This window comes from Erythrolamprus reginae, chromosome 9 (assembly GCF_031021105.1).
Source record: "Erythrolamprus reginae isolate rEryReg1 chromosome 9, rEryReg1.hap1, whole genome shotgun sequence".
Classification (NCBI taxonomy): Eukaryota; Metazoa; Chordata; class Lepidosauria; order Squamata; family Dipsadidae; genus Erythrolamprus; species Erythrolamprus reginae.
The window spans coordinates 17546508-17567503 of NC_091958.1; the positions used below are offsets into that span (position 1 = coordinate 17546508).

At 44.3% G+C, this 20996-nt stretch overlaps 1 protein-coding gene across 4 annotated transcripts in view; it reads left to right on the top strand.

The window, feature by feature from the left end:
* Positions 1–11511: 11511 nt before the first annotated feature.
* Positions 11512–20996, top strand: part of LOC139171918 (cadherin-8) — a 292669-nt gene continuing 283184 nt past the window's right edge. For 3 of the 4 annotated variants that reach the window (XM_070760417.1, XM_070760418.1, XM_070760419.1), the window contains exon 1: positions 11676–11966. In XM_070760417.1, coding sequence (XP_070616518.1) covers positions 11715–11966 — 252 coding nt within the window. In that variant the 5' untranslated portion in view covers positions 11676–11714. Of the gene's footprint in view, positions 11967–20996 lie in introns of all 4 variants that reach the window. The other variant, XM_070760413.1, reaches the window with a different exon arrangement.

Here is a 20996-nt window from a genome sequence, read left to right on the forward strand (position 1 = left end):
TAGCAAGCTTAATGCCGGATTGCTGCAATGAACAAGAACTATCCATTTCATCGCTCCTTAGTGTGTGTTTCTAATCTGTTCTTCTCTGGTATGTACTGCCTGCATTGTTGGAAAAAGAAGACAGGTCCAAAATGTTTAAAAGAGAAAAAGGGAGGGAGGGAAGGAGGAAGGAAAGGAGGGAAGGGAAAGGGAAAAGTCAAAGAAAGGGAAAAAGAAAAGAGAAGGGAAGAAGGGAAGGAAAGGAAGAAAAGAAAAAGGAAAGGAAAGGAAAGGAGGAAAGGAAAGGAAACAGCTATGGCTCAAATGTTCTCTTAAGGATTAGGGGGGAGAACAAAAGGGGGTTCGGTATGCCTGTGTATGATCATTTGCAGGAAAACTGACTATTTCAGTAGCGATGCACAGTCTCTTGCCATTAGCCGGGAACACTGTGAGTCCCCTGTTTGCTGTTTAGATACTATCTTCTGAAGCTCCTCCATCTGTCTCGCAAGAAATGATCTGCAATGTCTCCTCAACCCTGAAAGGTGTAGTTTGCTACTTTCAGAGTAAATGGTAACACACACACACACACAAAACAAACCTGCCATCGCTTTTTTAACCCTTCTGTTGCTGTAGACTGACTTGAAGATACTGCCTTTTTTTTTAAAAAAAAACATCTCTGTTTGAATTGTTGCAATCAATTCCAAACTCGAACCACACAAACAGTTTTTATCCCAGAGCTATAATTTCACTTAACAATGTACTAGGGGGTCACCATGAGTGAACTGCTGGACAAGACTACTTGGTCTGTTGTGTGGATTTTGGATGGTTCAGGTGGGAAATTGTGGTGGGTTGAGCATGTTATTTCAGATTGTTATGTATGTAGAGATTGGTCTTTGGCAGTCATATGAATTTCGTTGCGTGGGTATACTGTGTATATACATACAATGACAATTAAGTATTTATTTTATTTTATTTAAACTGTCTTCCATCTTCCACCATTTACCCCATCATCTGAGGGTAAATCCCACAGAGGAAGAATCTTTAAATAGGGGGGATTTTGGGTGGGGGGTGGGTCCAAAAGCCTTTTAAACCAACGAATAAGGTTCCATGTTAGTTTTCTTTTCCTTTATGTCAGAATAGGAAGACTTTGATATATTGATATTATTTGGAATTTAGAGAGCAAAACATGAGCATTTCCACAACATAAATGTGGGACGGATAGGAACTGAATATTCATATAAAGGTTGCCCTAATCTACAGGACCAGTCAGAGAAAATTCAATTTGCCAGAGGATAAACTGGTAATATTATTCCCAAATGCCACCATCCCCCTCAATGTATTTTCTGTGCCTGTTTACGTTATCTCCAAAGAAAATGTTGGCCTATAGCCACTCCCTGTATATGCAGATATGTTAAGAATGTCTATAGGTTCAAATAGTACCACAGGCATTGTTTCACTTTAAAAATAATAATAATAACGATATGGTTTTCCTTTTGGCAAGCTTCTTTTTCTTTAATTTAAAATAATATTTTTTTGGGGGGGGTGGAGCCTGAAAGAAAGAACGCATGGGTCTCAATTTATGCATTCAGTTTGATTTCCCTGAAATAACTGATTGCTAGTATCAGGAAATATCCAAAGTGTTCAAGGCAAAGGAAGGGTAGAGCCATGGGACACTGAAGATAAACAGATTTGTGAGGAATGATTAGCAAAGGAAGTCGTTATTTTTGTACTTTTGTTTATGTGTTTGAAAGAGGATGACAGTGAAAAATGACAGGGTCCTTCCAGGATAATTGTTAGAATGCTGTAAAAGTATAGGTTCCCTTCTTGCATATGTGCTAATCGTTCCTGACTCTAGGGGGCGGTGCTCATCTCCATTGCAAAGCCAAAGAGCCAGCACTGTCCAAAGATGTCTCCATGGTCATGTAGCCAGCATGACTAAATGCCAAAGGCGCATGGAACGCTGTTATCTTCCCAACAAAATGGTCCCTATTTTTCTACCTGCATTTTTTAACATGCTTTTGAACGGCAGAAGCTGGGATAATTTTTATTTATTTTTTTTATTTATTCATTTGTCCAATACACAAATACATAGGAAGAAAAATAGACATGTAGTAATATATAAAAGGGTAAAAGTGAACTTAGAGGAGAGAATATATGAAAGAAAGAAAATATATATGATAAGTGAGAGAAAGGAAAGACAATTGGACAGGGGACGAAAGGTACACCAGTGCACTTATGTATGCCCCTTACTGGCCTCTTAGGAACCTGGAGAGGTCAATCGTGGATAGTCTAAGGGAGAAATGTTGGGGGTTAGGGGTTGACACAATTGAGTCCGGTAATAAGTTCCACGCTTCGATAACTCGATTGTTGAAATTATATTTTTTACAGTCAAGTTTGGAGCGGTTCGTATTAAGTTTGAATCTGTTGCGTGCTCTTGTACTGTTGCAGTTGAAGCTGAAGTACTCATTGACCGGTAGGACGTTGCAGCATATGATCTTGTGGGTAATACTCAAATCGTGTTTTAGGCGCCTTAGTTCTAGGCTTTCTAGTCCCAGGATTGTTAGTCTATGCTTCTTCAGGCTAACTCACTGCCCACTGCCACCAGATTGATTCTGACCGCTTCACGATGGATTCAGCCTTCCATCCTTCTGAGGTCAATAAAATGACGACCCAAAGTGTTGGGGGACAATATGTTGACTCTGTAACCACTTAGATGAGGCTGTAAATCACTATGAAGCAATATACAACAAGTCTAAGTTCTATTGCTATGTTCAAGTAATTCAAGCCATAGAATTAGGACTATGTCCAATTTTACCTAATGAGTTGTCTAAACCTCATATCAGAAAATGAATTCAAGGAGGGGAAAAACAAGAGAATGGCCATGAATTGTTGTTTTTTTACTCTTCATTCCACAACTGGGAGTTTCTCTACTTCAATATTTGATGACTGACACCTAAATGTACAAACCGTACTGAAGTTTGAAATGGTGTAATGTGTGACTCCTTATGTATTTTATCTATCTAGGTCTGTTTGATATCTTTTAATCATTGCCTGTTTCAGAAGATACTGCATAAAGTACTTATTTACAACAAAGGAACTTGTTTCTGAAGCACTGGCAATGCCATCTTTATTAATTAGTCAATAATAGTCAAACTCCCAAGGATCCATTACATGAAGATAGATTTTCAGCCTCTTAGGTAAAATAGACCGTGATATGCTTAATCTTACTTTATTACTTATACTCTTGATATTCATGTATTATTTAGATTTTAATCTTATCTTTAGTTTATAAAACAATACATTTTCAGTTGCATAAGACTAATCTATGAATATTGAAAAAAACTAACCTAATTTTATGATGCTTGTGAATTCCCTCTTCACTGATTTTATGCTTTATTCCTTTCTTTCTTCAATTTGTATATTTCTTTCTTTTTTATAGTTTTAAAAGTACTTATCTTTTTGAAATGCCAGGTTTAATTTGGCAGATGTTCAGTAAACACATGGGAAAGGTTTATTATCTGACCTTAATTCTATTTTTTCAGCATAATTTATTCATTTGGGTCTAAGTATATAAAATTTGATCTGTTTATTCATACTGTAGACCACAAATATATTCACGTAATGCCACTCTGTACATTCAGGCAGCTTCAGTGTTTTGAAAAAATATTTTTAAAAAAATCAAAACTGCGATAATAAGGATGAAGACAGTGACCCTGACTTTCCAGCACTAATGCTTAGGGACCAGGCTATTAAAGGAATCTCCAACACAGCTTATAAACAATGTAATATAAAGATTAATAAACTATAAAAATTTATAGCTACTTATATTATCTATTTATATGGTATTCTAGGCCAAACACATATGTGTAATTCTGCATCAGTTCACTGCTGTTATAAAAAATATAAAAATATGAATGCAAATTCTCATGCATTTCCAAATTTACATGCAGAAACAGTTCACTGTTGCAGTGTACATTTTTTCTAATAGTCACAATTTTTGCTGGTGGGGGGATATCAGCAATTGTCACTTCTCTGGCCATTGTGAACTCAGATTTCTTAAGCCATGCATTCAGCATGCATTTTACATTGTACAATTGTGTTACTCAGTTTGGGAACTCAAATCCCAATTTGGATATTAATTCCAGAATGCAAAACAGACTGATTCATGCTGTAATGAAGAATATGCAAATTTCTTTATAACAACATGATTGTTATTATTTTAAGAAGGGTTTTATTTTTAAAAAAGAATATTGCTTTCTAAAATGTGCAAATATGGTGGGAAAAGTCTCCCTTCTCGCCCCTTTGTTTTAGGTCTCACATAGATTTTAATTTGGGCACTTTATATTTTAGTTTGCACAGTTAGTATGAATTAGAACACTTAAGGAAAATTAACCCCTGCTGCAAGGAATACTGATTATACCTAGGAAGTTGATGTTTGCTGAATAACAAATGCTGGCATGCATTTTTTGTTCAGTGATATCTGGTGGGTCACATGTCCCCATCAATGCTGCGGATTATATTTTAAGTCTTCATAATGTTAAAGCATGTGGAAACATTAATGCTAAAGCACGTGGAAGCATGTGTTAACCAATGTTAAAGCACGTGGAAGTTGCAAACACCCCACACCATGGGCATGAGATATTTAGACATGCAGGTAGTCCTTATGACCACAATTGAGCCCAAAATTCCTGTTCCAAAGTGAGACAGCTGTTAAATGAATTTTGAACCACTTTACAACCTTCCTTGCCACAGTTGTTAAGTGAATCACTGCGGTTGTGAAGTTAGTAGCATCATTGTTAAGTGAATATGGTTTCTCCTATTGACTTGGCTTGTCAGAAGGTTGCAAAAGATAAATGGCATGACCTCCTGCAACCATGCAACCGTCATAAATGTGAATTGGTTGCCAAGAGTGATCCCATAACCATGAAAATGTTGCAACAGTTGCAAGTAAGAAAAATTGTCATAAGTCATCCCCCCCCCCCAGTACCATTGTAACTTTGAACGGTCACTGAATGAACTGTTATAAGTCCAGGACTATGTCTATGTCATGGGGAAAAGTTAATGATAAATTATATCTGTATTATTGCCAAGAGAACTTTATGGATGTATCTGTTTTAACTCCCAGAAATCAAGCTAAACTCAAGAGGTATGTGTGTGTTTGTGTGTGTTTGTGTGTGCCTGTGTGTTTGTGGGTGTGCGCGCATGTTGCATGCATACCTTCAAGTCAAATTTTTACTCCAGGAAAATGCCTGAATTAGCCTCTGCAGTTAACTTGGTAAAGTTTCCATTTCATGTGGTTTTCCATTGCCTCCTTTCTAGAACTGAAATAATATGACAGGCACAGGATCATCCAGCTGGCTTTGTGCCTAAGGCAAAACTAGACCTCATGGTTTCCTGGTTCCTACTCTGATGTCTTAATCATTACACTTAATTCTTCATAAAGCAAAAGTAAATGAAAACCAGGCACTGGATTGGAGTAGGGATAAAGGAATACGCCTGGAAGGATTACTCTTCCTCTTGAAATTCTTCCCCTACCTTGAATGATGCCAAGCTGATAGCTGGCTACTCCTTACTGGTCTGTCTTCTCAAATGTTGCTTCTGCCCTAGGTCCATACGAAAAGAGCTATCAAGCGAAGTTTTTAATTGTTTACCCTTGGCAGTGTAATTTATTTCAATAAAATCAATACTGCAGCATTAGAAATGTAACAACAAATGTCTGGGAATCGATTGAACGCACCTTAATGAATTGTTGAGGTCAAGAGGACTTATCTATAACTTGTAATCACAATGATCAACAAGACAGCAATGAATGTGAAATGGAATTAGCAATGGATTACCCCCTAAAGGAAGTGTTATTTGTAAACAGGTCCCCACTTCCAAGATATGTTGTAAAAATGTGCAACCCTGGGGATTATAATGCAAATCAATGTGCACATATGTGACAAATGCTTATTTGATAAACAGTCAGTTTGTAGTTTAAGAGAGCCTTAAAAATGAATTTGCAGCTAGGGGTTACCCATTACACATCTTAAAAATTACTTTATTTGTCTTTAAGATTGTTTTTGTACATGCAGTTCTTCCTTTTATGCTGTGAGTTTCTGAAATACTCCAAAGGAAGTTAATAATGGAGATTTTAAATGCATCACTTTTCTTATTACAACAGCCTCCAAGTACAAAACTGCATTGTTTGTATATTACACCATAAATATCAATGCACTTAAGTGCATTTTATATGATCATATGCATTGTCTTAACTTGGAAAATCAATTAGATGATATATGCAAGTACATTTAGTCATATTTCATCCTTCTGCTTATACCCTAAGCATGTTACATAGATTTAAATCTCATTGATTCAAGAGAACAACTACTTCAATGAAGCAAATACAGAAATAGCTTCATAGTTCCCACCTGATGGATTTGGTCTTATAGCAAAAACTTATGTATGGTTAACTGAATGGAAGCCCTTTAGTTTTATGGGATTATTTCTAAATAAGAAATGTTCTACACTATCACTTATGTATTCATAACTTGAGACTTATGCAGAAGCATGGAAGAAATAACATGCTGTCAATGAATAAATCTTTAAATCTGACTCCTTTATTCTGGAGTTTAGGAGATGATCCTACTAAGATCAGAGCCATTTCTGCTGGCACGTGAGCCACTGCACTAGCTCAGCTCCAGTGTATGTGCTGGCTAGCTGATTTTTGGCTCTCTCTGGGAGTTTTTGTCTTCAATAGAACCTCCAGGGAGTGGGGGGGGGGGTTACCCTCCCCCAGCTCCAGGGAAGCCTTTGTAGCCGGAGAGGGTGAAACATGAGCCCACTGGGCCCACCAGAAGTTGGAAAACAGGCCATTGCCAGCCTCCAGAGGGCCTCTGGGGCGGGGCAGGGGAAGCTGTTTTTGTCCTCCCCAGCCATTGAAATATGAGTGTGGGCATTATGCGTGTGCGATAGCATGCACGCACGCTCTTTTGGCACACAAGGAAAAAAAGTTTGCTATCACTGATCTAGGGTGACGTCCTAGGAAGAGGTAGGACAGTCAGTGACTGTTCATAATTCTTTCCTCCATTTCAGGGGTGTGAAACTTGATTTCATTGAGGGCCACATCAGAGTTGTGTTTGACATGGCCAGGGGGTGTCATAGCCAGTTCAACATCACTCTTGTCGGGGGTGTCTGTAGTGGAACAAGCACTCTGCTATCAATAATGGACTTGTGGGCTTCATTTTCAATTGCAATGGCCTCATGAACTCGCTGCCGGTGAAAACGGAGCTCAAAGGGCTGCATGTGGCCCTCCCAAGCTTCATTTTCACAGGCAGAGGCACTGCGGATCAGTCTTTCATTGTTTTCAAGTCAGCCCTGCAGACCAGATTCAGCAGTGGGATGCAATTTTTTATTTTTTTTTAATTAATATCAGTTCTATGGGCGTGGCTTGGTGGAGATGGCTTGGTGGGTGTGGCAGGGGAAAGATACAGTAAAATCTCGATTCACACCCCACCCCAGTGGAAGGATTCTGTAACATCTCCATTCCTTCCGTACTCCAGGGGAACGTTACTGCAAAATCCTCATTTCCTCCCAATCAGTTTGGATTCAAGAGACAGAGAATAGATGGGGTATCTCTAGTTCTCCAAACTACTCAAAATTTCTGCTACCGGTTCTCCAGAACTGGTCAGAATCTGCTGAACCCCAACTCTGGCCAGATCTGAGCCAGATCTGAAGTTGATACCCCTGCTCTAATTTATATTAGGTCTACAGATTGGATACTCCTGTTCTATAAATGCCTTTTGTTGTCTTGTAATCCTACCAAAGTGTTTTTTTCTCAGAACTGCAGAAAAAAAACAAGTGCTGCCAACCTGCCTTACATTGAGGACCTGTATAGTGCACGAGTCAAAAAGAGGGCAGTGAAAATATTTACTGACCCCTCACATCCCGGATATAAACTGTTTCAACTCCTACGCTCAAAACGTCACTGTAGAGCACTGCACACCAAGACAACTTGACACAAAAACAGTTTTTTTCCTGAACGCCATCACTCTGCTAAATAAATAATTCCCTCAACACTGTCAAACTATTTACTAAATCTGCACTACTATACTACTTGTATTTTCCCATCATTCCTATCACCCATCTCCTCCCACTTATGACTATATGACTATAACTTGTTGCTTGTATTCTTAAGATTTTTATTAATATTGATTGTTCCCTCATTGTTTATTTGACCTCTATGACAATCATTAAGTGTTGTACCTCATGATTCTTGACAAATGTATCTTTTTCTTTTATGCACACTGAGAGCATATACAGCAAAGACAATCCCTTGTGTGTCCAATCACACTTAGCCAATAAAGAATTCTATTCTATTCTATTCCATTCCATTCCATTCCATTATATTCCTATTCCTACCCTACCCTACCCTATCCTATCCTATCCTCTCCAATTCCATTCTATTCTATTCTATTTATAATACTTTATTTATTTATTTATTACATTTGTATGCTGCCCCTCTATAATACTCTAATAATCATTAGTGTGATAACATATGTCTTTATATCAGTCAACAGAATTGCCTGTCATCTACTGAATTAATTTCAGGTTCCTTATAATTACTAATAGCAAACCCATTTGCACATACTAAGGAACCTTGCTTTTGCAACCAAGAAAATTAACAGCTGATACTTCTGTCTATAGGGACCATTTTTCAGAAACACCTTACTACTGTTATCGGAGGAGAAATCACTCCCTCTCGCATATGGCCGTTATTGTTTGTTGTGTGCCTGAAATACAGGCAAAGCAGAGTTTATAAAATAAATGAACCAAGAACATTTCAGCCAAATGGGCTCCTTGGCATCAGAACAAGCTAGCATCCAGGCGCTGTCATGTTGTGATGATAACCCTCTACTGATACATTTTATGGTTCACGCTCGCCTAAAATAACTCAAGAATCAAGTTAGGTTTAATGTGAAATCCATTTAAATCGTGGCTCTTGTTTCTTCTCTTTGTTGTTGTGGTCGGTGCTGCTTTTTGTGAGTCTGGCAAGACTAGCAATTCCTACAGAGCTATTCCAAGACTGGATTCAATTGTGGCTAATGAATCTTGATGCATTAGTGATGGCTCAATGGAAACTTAATTGAACACTTCTGAGTTGAGAGAGAAAGAAGTCTAAATCTCCTGTCAAATGCGGTTTGTGTGCATAATATAGATGCGTGCGTGCCTTTAAAAGCACCTAAACAGACATCATGTTTGCAAAAATAGCACTTCTAGCCAGCAAATTCCTTTTCTCTTCCTTCATCGTACTAACACAAAAATGGAATACCGCAGCTACGCAACGTGGCAGCTATATTTAAGTCACAACATTTTCAGTTTTCTAGTAAAGTTTGTGCTGACTTTTTTTTGTCAGGTGCCCTGAAATACCCAGAGTTGTTGTGGAGTGTTAAAAATACAGTTTCTGTGTCATCTGTCTATCATTTTTAATTTGACTGAAGGGAAACAAGAGGAGAACAAAGGAGAACATTTTGAGCCTATTACTATGATGGGATGTGTAGAGCTATGCTCTTACCTCACTTATAATGCAACTAGTAGCTGGATACCCGTGCTTTGCTATGAAACTATTTTGAAGTATGTAATAAATAAAATCTTGACTTTACAAATTTTTTTTTTTTGGGGGGGGGAATAGAGCCTGCATGATAAATCATTGAAGTATATATGAAATTAATTTGTTAATGGAAAAAAAGCATGTACTAATTTATATAATAGAGACAAATTATAGTCTGGTGTATAATTAATATAACATAAATATAGTGACTTTAATGCTAATATATTCAATTCAATTCAATTCAATTTATTGGATTTATATGCCGCCCCTCTCCGAAAACTCGGGGCTAATACCTGTATATGCTACTATTAATTTAATTTTCTTTTCTTTTCTTCTGTACTTACTATTGTGTTTTCCTTTTTTAAAAGTGGAAAATTAATAAAAATATTTAAAAAGTATAGAAAGAAACTATGTGATTGGGCTTGATAAAACTTGAACATTGATGAGTAATTATGATCGGCCTCTTCTCTTCCCTTCTCTCCCCCTACCCCTCTCTCTCAGACTTGGCCCATAGAAGCCTCTCCTATCTTATCCCCTTTTCTCACTTTCAGTAACCAGTTAGTACTCAAATAACACAAAAATAGAGGAAAGAGAAGAACAAAACAACAAACAGTTTCATTTCAGGAAGATATTTTTTTCCTCACCCCATCAAGAATGTCATTTATTTTAAAATTGTTAGAAACCCTTAAAAAATCTACCGCAGAATTCCTCCACAAAATTCTGTGGTTTTTTTATAGGAAGAACTGATTAATTTAAGATTTAAGATTTATTAGATTTGTATGCCACCCCTCTCCGAAGGATCAGAGTAAAGTGCCCACACCTATAATTCAAGGGAGGGTGAAAACAGCTTCCCCCAGCCCCTGCAGGCCCTCTGGTGGGCCCAGTAGGCTCATGTTTCACCCTCCCCAGGCTCCGGAGGCTCTCTGGAAGCCAAAAACACCCTCCCAGAGCCTCTGTGCAAGACAAAAATCAGCTGGCCGGCACACACATGCACGTTGGAGCTGAGCTAGGGGCAACGGCTCGCGTGCCAGCAGATATGGCTCCATGTGCCACTTGTGGCACCTGTGCCATAGGTTTGCCATCACGGATTTATGGGATACATTTATTTACTTCTTAGGCTATGGCTTGGACTAGCAATATACAGTATGTTAACATTTCACCTAGATTAGTAAAACACAATAAAATATACATGTTATAGGAAAGGCAGATGTTGTTTGACAGTGTTAAAACTATCCAAGTAAAGCTGCCTTTTACAATTGATGATGACAGTGATTTTTTCCAGTATTGATGTTTAAGTTTAAGTTTAAGTTTAAGTTTAATCAGATTTGTATGCCGCCCCTCTCCGCAGACTCGGGGCGGCTCACAGCAACAGCAATACAAGACAAATCCAATATTAAATTAATTTTAATTGATGGTGTTCAAGTGGTGCTCCAGAAAGAACATTTTTGTTGTTAAAATTATTAATATCATCACTCCCATCGCTATCACCATTTTTACAAAGAACAGTAACTTTTGTAGTTAGTTGCATTAAACAACAACGTAAATTATCATTAGCATCATTGTTACAATCGGAAACTTGGGTTCAATACTATTGAAGAAATTATTTTTGGGGATTATGCAAATGCCAGTAGAGTGGTGTGTGAATTCAGCATTAAAAATTAAAAAAATGTTTTTTTTTAAAAAAAAAATTGGTAGTGCATGATTGGTGGGAGGAGGGAAAAGTTTCCCCACCCAAATAAATTATTGAATTACTTTCCATTTTGCTTCAAAGATGCAAATGCCTGTTTCCCAAAATACCTGGAAATGATTTTTTTAAAAAATGTTAAAATAGAATGTAGAAAATTAGAATCCACGGGTTTTTTTGGGGGGAAACCCCAAGTCATACATTCCCAATCATTTTACTTTATTGTTAACTTGAATTATTTCTCTCTGAATTTTTTTAGGCCTCTCTGAAGATACTCAGTTCCAATGGAGGGTGTTTCTACTGTCTAAGCAGTCTCTCCTTATGCTTACATTGGTCTAAAAACACGATGGAACACTAAGTAAACCTTCGGTGCTGCAGGATGAATTGGATGACTACAATCTGGAAGGAAGCAGAGTAATTGAGTCATCTTCTTCAGTGGTGTTTTGCTTGCTGTGTGGAACAATGCCAGAAGGACTAGCAGAAATGCTTATGGATACATGGGCTCCATTGGTAATATTATGGATTACTGCCTTTCCATCTATATACATGGCTCCAAACAATCATTCTCAAGTACTACCCAGTAGGTCCAGTAGAGGACTAAGTGAACTCAGTGAAGAACAAAGAGTGTTGAACCGTTCGAAGAGAGGCTGGGTATGGAATCAAATGTTTGTGCTAGAAGAATTTTCCGGACCTGAACCTATATTAGTTGGACGGGTAAGTCAATATTTTTAATCCTCCAATGAGACCGGTGACACATATTTATTTCTTTGAATTCTTTCCTCAAACAGGCCTTGTAATTCCGTGTCCTGTGAATGTTTTGACGTGCTACAAGTCAAGTAGAAAAGGAGGTGACCCCTAATTAACTTTCTGTCTTTACAAAGAGCTAAGAAGGACAAAGGCATAGTTATCTCTGATTCCATCAAAGGATGATTATTGATTTTGCTTGGTTAGCATATTACAATCAAGGGAAACAGAATGAGCGGGAGCATTTTGGGGTTGGAAATTTGTTGATACGGATTATTTGTCAGACAGGACAGGCAGAACTTTCAGTCATTGGCCAATAAGAGAACCACCAAGTGGACCTACTCAACTTATCTTGGTACTTCTTCACATTGTTTTGGGTTTGCTTTGTGTAATATGCAGTTGAGAAAATATAAAATTTAAACTTTTTTTTTAGGCCTATCTTGCTGGAAGATTAAATGTCTTACATCCACTGTGTGTGTGTGAGAGAGAGAGAGAGAGAGAGAGTGAAAGAGAGAGAGAGAGAGAAAGAGAGAGAGAGAGAGAATATGATGGATGGATTCTCCAGGATGCATGAACATATTTTCAAGCTGGCTATATGAATATTTGGAGGGGAAGAGTTGTGTCTCTTTGATTTGACCTCAAGTCTGATAGTGAGGGATCAAATCTCAGTAAGATTGAGACCGATATCAAGGTAGTCTACTGAAACAAACATAGAATAAGATGAATTCAAAGGCAGGTTGGATTACCTGAACTAGAGATGTGAAGAAGGGAACCATAAATGAAGAAGCTAGAAGACTGGCAGGGGGGGAAAGAGCAAATAAGTAAGAAAAGCATTTTTGGGTGTGTATGTGTGTGAATCTTAAATAGTAGCAAAATGTATCTCCCCTTCTGTCTCTATATCTCTCGCATACACACTCTCTTTCTTTTCAAGCAAATATGTATGCTTCAGAGTACGGTTATTTAATATGTGCCTTCTTCCTAGAAAATAAAGATATTGTATTTTTGTTGTTAATGATACCTATTATGTTCCCATGGAATCGAAAGAAGGCACTCCCCCTCCCCCCAACATAAACCATCCTAATAGAAATTAATAAGCGCTAAGCTGAAGACTTCATTTTATTGTCAATCACAATGTGGAATAACTACAAACCACTTATAGTATCAAGCATTGCTGGAGAGACGGAGTAACGACACGGACACCAGAGCTGGATTTAAAATTGGGTCATTTTTATTAACATAAATTTGCATAATTTATTCAAATATTTTGCATAAATTAGCATAAACAACTATGACCCGGAACTGGACCTGCAGGGTCAAACAAATACTTCCGGGGCGGAAATGACGTTATGCCAGTAAACATTCCTGGGCAACTCATGGGCGTATCTCGATGCAAGGTCCAGGTGAGGGCCAGGCCGTCACCTGTGACCTTTTCTGCCATGCTGTGCATGAGGGGGGTCCCGCCGGCTAACCCGAATCGGGGAATTAAAGGTGCAGGACCCAAAGACAGGTTCCCCCCAGCTGCTCAGGCAGAAACTCCCTCCATGAGCTTGCAGAGAACCTGTCAATCATCCCCAAAGATGCCCAAGGGAGAACGCGCGGTTGCTAAACCACCCAATTTTCCGCCCCTAACCTGCCTACCCAAATGACCAAAGGTAAGCCAATTAACCTAATTAATGCAAGCACCCCCTAACCGCACAGCCATCACCCCAGTGTGGAATGGGCGAAAAAACAGCTCAGCTAAGAGGCAGAACTGCAAAAAATTCCCATTCGGCCCCCTAAGGGCGACCCCTAAGCACACTGCCAAATAGTGGAGGGCGGGCGGGTGTCTGCTCAGGAGCTTGGTCCGGGCGAAAAGGAAGAGCCCCGGGCCTGCTCGCCCTTATATAGGGCAAGCAGGCCCCGCCCGGACCAATCAGGGCCTTAGCCAATCAGGCCCTGCTCTCCCGAGCGAAGTCTCGCATCGCGAGACTTCGCCCGGGATTCAAAATGGCGGCCGCCATGAGGGACCGTGTCTCCCGGTCCCTCCAGCAAAGCCTGCCTGCCGGGTAAGTCCGGCGCTGCCCTTGCTGGAGAGACGGAGTAACGACACGGACACCAGAGCTGGATTTAAAATTGGGTCATTTTTATTAACATAAATTTGCATAATTTATTCAAATATTTTGCATAAATTAGCATAAACAACTATGACCCGGAACTGGACCTGCAGGGTCAAACAAATACTTCCGGGGCGGAAATGACGTTATGCCAGTAAACATTCCTGGGCAACTCATGGGCGTATCTCGATGCAAGGTCCAGGTGAGGGCCAGGCCGTCACCTGTGACCTTTTCTGCCATGCTGTGCATGAGGGGGGTCCCGCCGGCTAACCCGAATCGGGGAATTAAAGGTGCAGGACCCAAAGACAGGTTCCCCCCAGCTGCTCAGGCAGAAACTCCCTCCATGAGCTTGCAGAGAACCTGTCAATCATCCCCAAAGATGCCCAAGGGAGAACGCGCGGTTGCTAAACCACCCAATTTTCCGCCCCTAACCTGCCACAGGAGCGGGGGTCAGATCTCTATCTTGGCCCCCCGACTCCCCCCTCTAGCTGCGCCAGCTCACGCAGAGACCGCTGCAGGTCCTGTAAGAAGATGGCGTTCCCCTGGTCAGACAGGTGAACGCCATCATTACGGTAGAGCCATGGCTTATCTATTGATATAAGGGGATGAGGTATTACCACTCCACCCAATTCTCTAACCGTTTTCCCCATAGCCCTATTCACCCGTCTCCTAGCCCGGTGAATGGCCCTAAGGGAAGAGGCATCCCTCCACACAATCCTAGGTAATATGTCTGACCACACCACCTGGGTGGTGGGCCAGACCTCACGAAGCCTTCGCAGGTCTTCGCGTGCCTGGATGAGCAGCGCCAGGCCTCCCAGCATGCACAGGTCATTGCCACCTAAGTGCAATACCAGCCACCTGGGTGCGGCCACAGGACGCTGCCCACCCAGACCCCTTTGGGCGCGACTCCAGGAGCCGCCCCCAATATTGCCGGGCGCAGCCACAGAATGCTGACCGCCCAGCAACGCCGGTAGGAGACCCTCCCACCGCATACCTCTCCGGCCCATCCAGGTAACGTTGACCCACCGCCCCAGGGACAGGTGGGTCCCGATGGCGCTCCTGGCTGCTGCGCGGCCGGCCCAGAAAATCATGCTGTGGCCACACAGCAGCGCCGTCGGTTTCGTGTTAGCCTGGGGACCTGCAAGAGGACACAGACACAGAGAGGTTACCTAGCCTAAGCCCTGCCTGGGATCCTCAGCGGGCCTAACATAACCCAAATATGCCGCTGACCGCCAGCGGCCGATCTCCCGAATCCGATGGGCCGGGAAACCAGAAAGTGCCGCACTAGTGGCGGCGCCGATACGGAACGAATGCGTTCCATAACCGGCGGGATCCATGCCCACCTGGGCCATCGCCCTAGATACTAAAGCCCAGAATTGGAAACGGGTCAGCGGGGTACCGTCACAATGCCTAAACAGGTACCCCTGACCTGACCCCCTCATACCACAATAAAGCCGTAGGGCGGCCACCGGACACACCGACTGGTCGGTGGCCGCACTAAGTTGTAAGGCAACCCCTCTGTGCAGCTGATCCGTTTTAGACCTTCTCACTACAAGGGACACCCCCCCTTGCCTAAAGGTCAGATCAGCGAACTGGAAGGCCCGGAGCGAAGTGTCAGCCTGAGACGAAGCCATGGCCTCACTGACCCGAAGGGCCCCAAAGAACATGACACAAGCCGCTGCCCTGAAAAGACGGGCCTCGTACAATGAGGAACACAGACTGCCAAAAACCACGTTGATTGATGACAGCTGCTCCACCGTCAGGGGCTGACGAGTGTCACCTGGGGCCCCCGCTTGCTCCCTAAGCCAGCCCTCCAGCATCTTCCGGATGCGAAAGTCACCCGAAAGATCTGCAAACCCCCCCGCCTTGGACAGAAAGGCGAGGCCGGCTAACCGGGACCGGATCGTCCTAACTGACAGGCCGCGCTGCCTAAGTTGGACGCAAAACTCGGCCAAATGCTCTACAGGGACAGGCCAACTAAGCTGGTAACCCCTGCCCTGCCTGAACTCACCAAACTCCTTACCTGCACGCTGGTATGCCCTGAGGGTGCCGGGCGCTACAGACAAGGAGATTGCCCGGGATGCCTCGCCTCTCCACCACTCTGAATCCCTCCCAGACTCCAGAGGTGGCTGGGGAACGCTTCTGGCAGTTCTCGGGCCCACGGGGCCAGGGTCCGAAACCTGGACAACTGACCACGGGACAAGGCATCAGCAACCCCGTTATCTAACCCGGGGACATGCTTAGCCAAAAACAATGCGTTTAGAGACAAGGACCTGTGCACAAAATGGCGGACAAGCCGCATGACCCTGTCGCTCTTTGAGGACAGGGCATTCACTACATGGACAACCGCTAGGTTGTCACACCAAAAGTGCACAGTCTTGTCCCTAAACTGCTCCCCCCAAAGCTCTAAGGCCACTATTAAGGGGAAGAGCTCCAGGAACGTAAGGTCCTTAACCAACGAAGTGGCACTCCATTCCGGAGGCCATGCCGACCAGCACCACTGGTCACCTAACACTACCCCGAAACCACAAGTCCCCGTGGCGTCAGAGCAGAGCTGCAACTCAGCTTCCAACAGAAGCTCGTGCCTCCAGAAAGACAACCCGTTAAATCTATCCAAAAAATCCCGCCACACGCCGAGGTCAGCCCTGACCCCGGCGCAAAGGCGGGTACGATGATGGGGCAAACGGAGCCCCTTCATCGCATCATACAACCTCCTGGAAAAAGCCCTTCCAGGAACAACTACCCGACAGGCAAAATTAAGAATGCCTGCCAGTTCCTGAAGCTGCCGTAGGGTCACCTTCCGGCAGCCCAGGACCTCATCGAGCTTCCGCTTAATCTTAACCAACTTCTCTAGGGGCAATCTGGAAGATTGCTCCTCTGAGTCCAATTCAATACCCAGAAAGGTAATCCTGGTGGCGGGGCCTTCGGTCTTCTCAGAGGCTAAAGGCACCCCTAATTGAGCACAAAGGGCTTCGAAGTCCCGCATCAAAGCAAAACATTGCTCCGAATGCGCAGGCCCCGCCAAAAGGAAATCGTCAAGGTAGTGAACGACCGTACCCAGACCACTTTGCCTCCTGAGCGCCCATTCCAAGAAGGTGCTAAAACTCTCGAAAAGAGAGCACGAGACAGAGCACCCCATGGGCAAAGCTCTGTCCACGTAATAGCCCCCCTCGAAATGGAAGCCCAACAGCTCAAAGTCGTCTGGGTGTATGGGGAGGAGCCGGAATGCCGACTTAATGTCGCATTTACCCATAAGGGCTCCCGCCCCACACTTCCGAACCATAGTCACGGCTGCATCAAAGGATGCGTACCGGACTGAACAAAGTTCGTCAGGAATGAAATCATTCACTGACTCCCCTTTTGGAAAAGACAAATGGTGAATCAACCTAAATTCACCACTCGCCTTTTTGGGGACCACACCTAAGGGGGACACACGAAGATTCGGGAAGGGCGGCTCCGCAAAGGGCCCCAGGACCCTGCCTTCGGCAACCTCCTTCCCAATCTTCTCCCTAACAATGTCTTCATGACCGACAACCGACCTAAGGTTGTCAGACATGAAGGCCTTCCTAACACCCTGATAAGGGATCCTAAATCCCTCAGCGAAACCTAGCAAGAGAGCGGCCGCTCTCGAGCGAGGGTGGTAGTCGCCCAACCAACCCTCGAGCACCCCTAAATTAATTGGGCTGGGCCCCTTTTCCCCCAGCAGGTGGGGGAGGCTTTGGGGGACCCGAGCCTTTCTTTTCAATCCCCTTCTTGGGGCGGGGGCACACGGCTGCGGAATGGTTTCCCCCACAACTTCCGCAGGCGTGACGAAACCTGCAAATGGGGCGAAAACACGCCCCCTTTGCAGCGAACTCGTGACAAATTAAAGAGGCACCCTTACTAACGGCACCCGCCACGGCCTTGGCCGGCGCGGGCGTCGCAGGCTCCTCCTCCATAAAGTGACCGCTATCGGTCCTATCACAGCCCTCCTTCCCTGACATATGAGTGGCCTGGAACCACAGGTCCGGAACCACCATATCCCAAGGCAAGTAGGGGTCATGGGCAATACGCATACGGAAGCCCTTGTCGTAGTGCCTCCATATGATCCCCCCATACTCGAAATGGGCCCTCGCTATTAGGTCGATGTACTTCAGCAAGGCACCGGCCCTCCCCGGCTGCCTCTGAATGACCACCGACGCAAAGGTCAGAAATGCATACAGCCACGAGCTGAAGCATTTCGTGACCTTTGTCTTTTTCACTTTCTCCCCAGGGACAACCTCCTTATCTTGTTTAGGGACCTCCCTGTTCAAGATGGAGAACAAATCAACGTACTGCCCCCGCCAGATTGCCTCCTTAACTGACGGGTGCAGATGGTACCCTAAAGGTGTGGCGGGCAACCCACAAGGGATGGCCCCAGGCTTGATGCTGGCGAACGGGTCCCACACCGTGGTGGCCCCCGAGCCCAGCACCCCAAGCCCCGGTGGATACATGAATGGGACCGGTGGCATAATGGCCGGTGGAGGAGGAATCCAACCCCCCACCCCCGCCCCAGGTGGGACAGGCACCCCCAGCGCCCCCACTGGCGGAGCTGGCGGGGACCAAACCTGACCACAGGTGCCTGCAGCAGCCCCCGTGAAACTGTTGCCACCCCCCATAGCTGGCGGGATGAACCCGGGACCCTGGATGGGCAGGAGCGGAGATGTGCCTGTATGTGGTGCAACCTCACCTGCCCCGTAAGGGGTAGAAGACATCCACGGTGGGCCCATCCTGGTTGGGCCCTGGAACGATGGCCATTGCCCAGGCTGGGCCATCTGTCCAGCGTGGCCCGTCTGACCGATGCTGCCCGCCTGACCGGTGCCCGCCATCTGTCCTTCGTGGGCCACTTGCCCTGCTGGGGCCGACTCCTCTTCGGGGTCTGCGCCCCATGCTGCGGTGGCAGCCGAGGAAAGCCCCTGCGGGCCTGCCCCCGACCGCCACCTCTCCAACTCATCGAGCCGCTCCAGTACCCTGGCCCAGGAGAGAGAAGGGGACACCGCGGGTTGAGGGACTGTGGGTGTAAACCCAACCACCCCCCCCACCGGGATCCCCCCCGGGGGCCCCTCTGCCGCCGCCCGAGCCCGGGCAGACGGCCTAGCAGCCCTCCTAGGCCGCACCACAGGTTGGGCCGGGAGGGCCTTAGCTGGCCGCTTCTTAGGGGCCATTACAGAAAATTAAATCTATTTTTTACAAAAGGGGTAAAGCAGAGAAAAGCCACCAACGAACCCTGCCCTGCGTTGGCAAAAGCCTGCCTGGAGCCGCAGGCCTCCGCAGAAAAACCCCTACAGGAGGCTAATCCCACCTCCCCTCGGGCACAAGGCCCGACACTAGGCCTTTATCCCAGGCCTCGAACCCCCCCGGAAACACCGCAAGCCCGCGGGGCCTCCCAGAAGGCAGCACCACCCACCACCCCCAAAGGGCAATGAGGCTCCAAACCGGAGCGGAGTCCAGCCGATGCTGGCTCCGCTATCACTGAAAAGGCTCTTCGCTTGCCAAAAGGCCACAAAATGGCGCCTCGCACGAGGTCGCCACCTAAAATGGCCGCCGGAGCAGACGAACAAACGTCTGCTCAGGAGCTTTGTCCGGGCGAAAAGGAAGAGCCCCGGGCCTGCTCGCCCTTATATAGGGCAAGCAGGCCCCGCCCGGACCAATCAGGGCCTTAGCCAATCAGGCCCTGCTCTCCCGAGCGAAGTCTCGCATCGCGAGACTTCGCCCGGGATTCAAAATGGCGGCCGCCATGAGGGACCGTGTCTCCCGGTCCCTCCAGCAAAGCCTGCCTGCCGGGTAAGTCTGGCGCTGCCCTTTTAGAAATCACAATATAAATCGCCGAAGCAGCACAAATAGTATGTCAGGCTTTCAGCATTTTCATGCATTAAACTTTCCTCATCTACATAGCCGCTCAAACATTTACTGGTCTTCATGGGTTATTTATTTACTACATTTAAATAAATTCATTTTATTTATTATAGCCTCCACCCCTTTTAAAAAAAAAGACTGTAAGTCATTTGCACTAAATGTATTTTACCATTTGATTTTTTTTAGCAAAATACAGTTTGAGAAAAATAGAAACTGTTCCTGAAAAAGCATGAGATTATCTGAACCGCTTGTGCCATGGCATGTTTAATATTTACTATTTCAACATTATCCTCTTTCTCATTCCTGTTTTATTCTAACTATTAAAATGTAGCTGCAAGGGCAGTCCTAATTAATTGTATTGAGTCGGACTGCTTTTTAAGAAGAAAAAAAAATCCATAAAAGGGGCTGATAGCATCATAGAGAAAGCTGCAGACGAAGCTTTCATATTCTCTTTATTCTGCCGTTACTTAAAATTACAGTCTGGGTTGTATATTTATACTATTCCGTAGTTCCGATATCAGGTGTAGTTCTCTGTTGTATGGAATGGCAACAAGTTGCCAAGCCAACTTGCCATGATCAACTAGTCATGGTGAACTCATTGCCGGACAACTAGCTGCAGGACAATTTGACAAATAAAAAAGTTTAATTAATTTCATTGGAACCCTTGTCAATCATACTAAAGAAAGTCAGTGCAGTAATAAGAGAGTTACAATAATTTCAATAAAAACATGGTCACCAATAATAAAAGAACTGGAATGAAATGATTAAGAGTCCTTTGGGAGTGGGCTAGCTAGCTATCTGGTAGCTGGCTAGCTAACTAACTAACTAACTAACTAACTAACTAACTAACTAACTAACTAACTAACTAACTAACTAAAGCAAGCAAGCAAGCAAGCAAGCAAGCAAGCAAGCAAGCAAGCAAGCAAGCAAGCAAGCAAGCAAGCAAGCAAGCAAGCAAGCAAGCAAGCAAGCAAGCAAGCATTGACTTGTCTCATGGGGTGTTGCTCTGCACTGAGTTAACTGCGGACAGTTG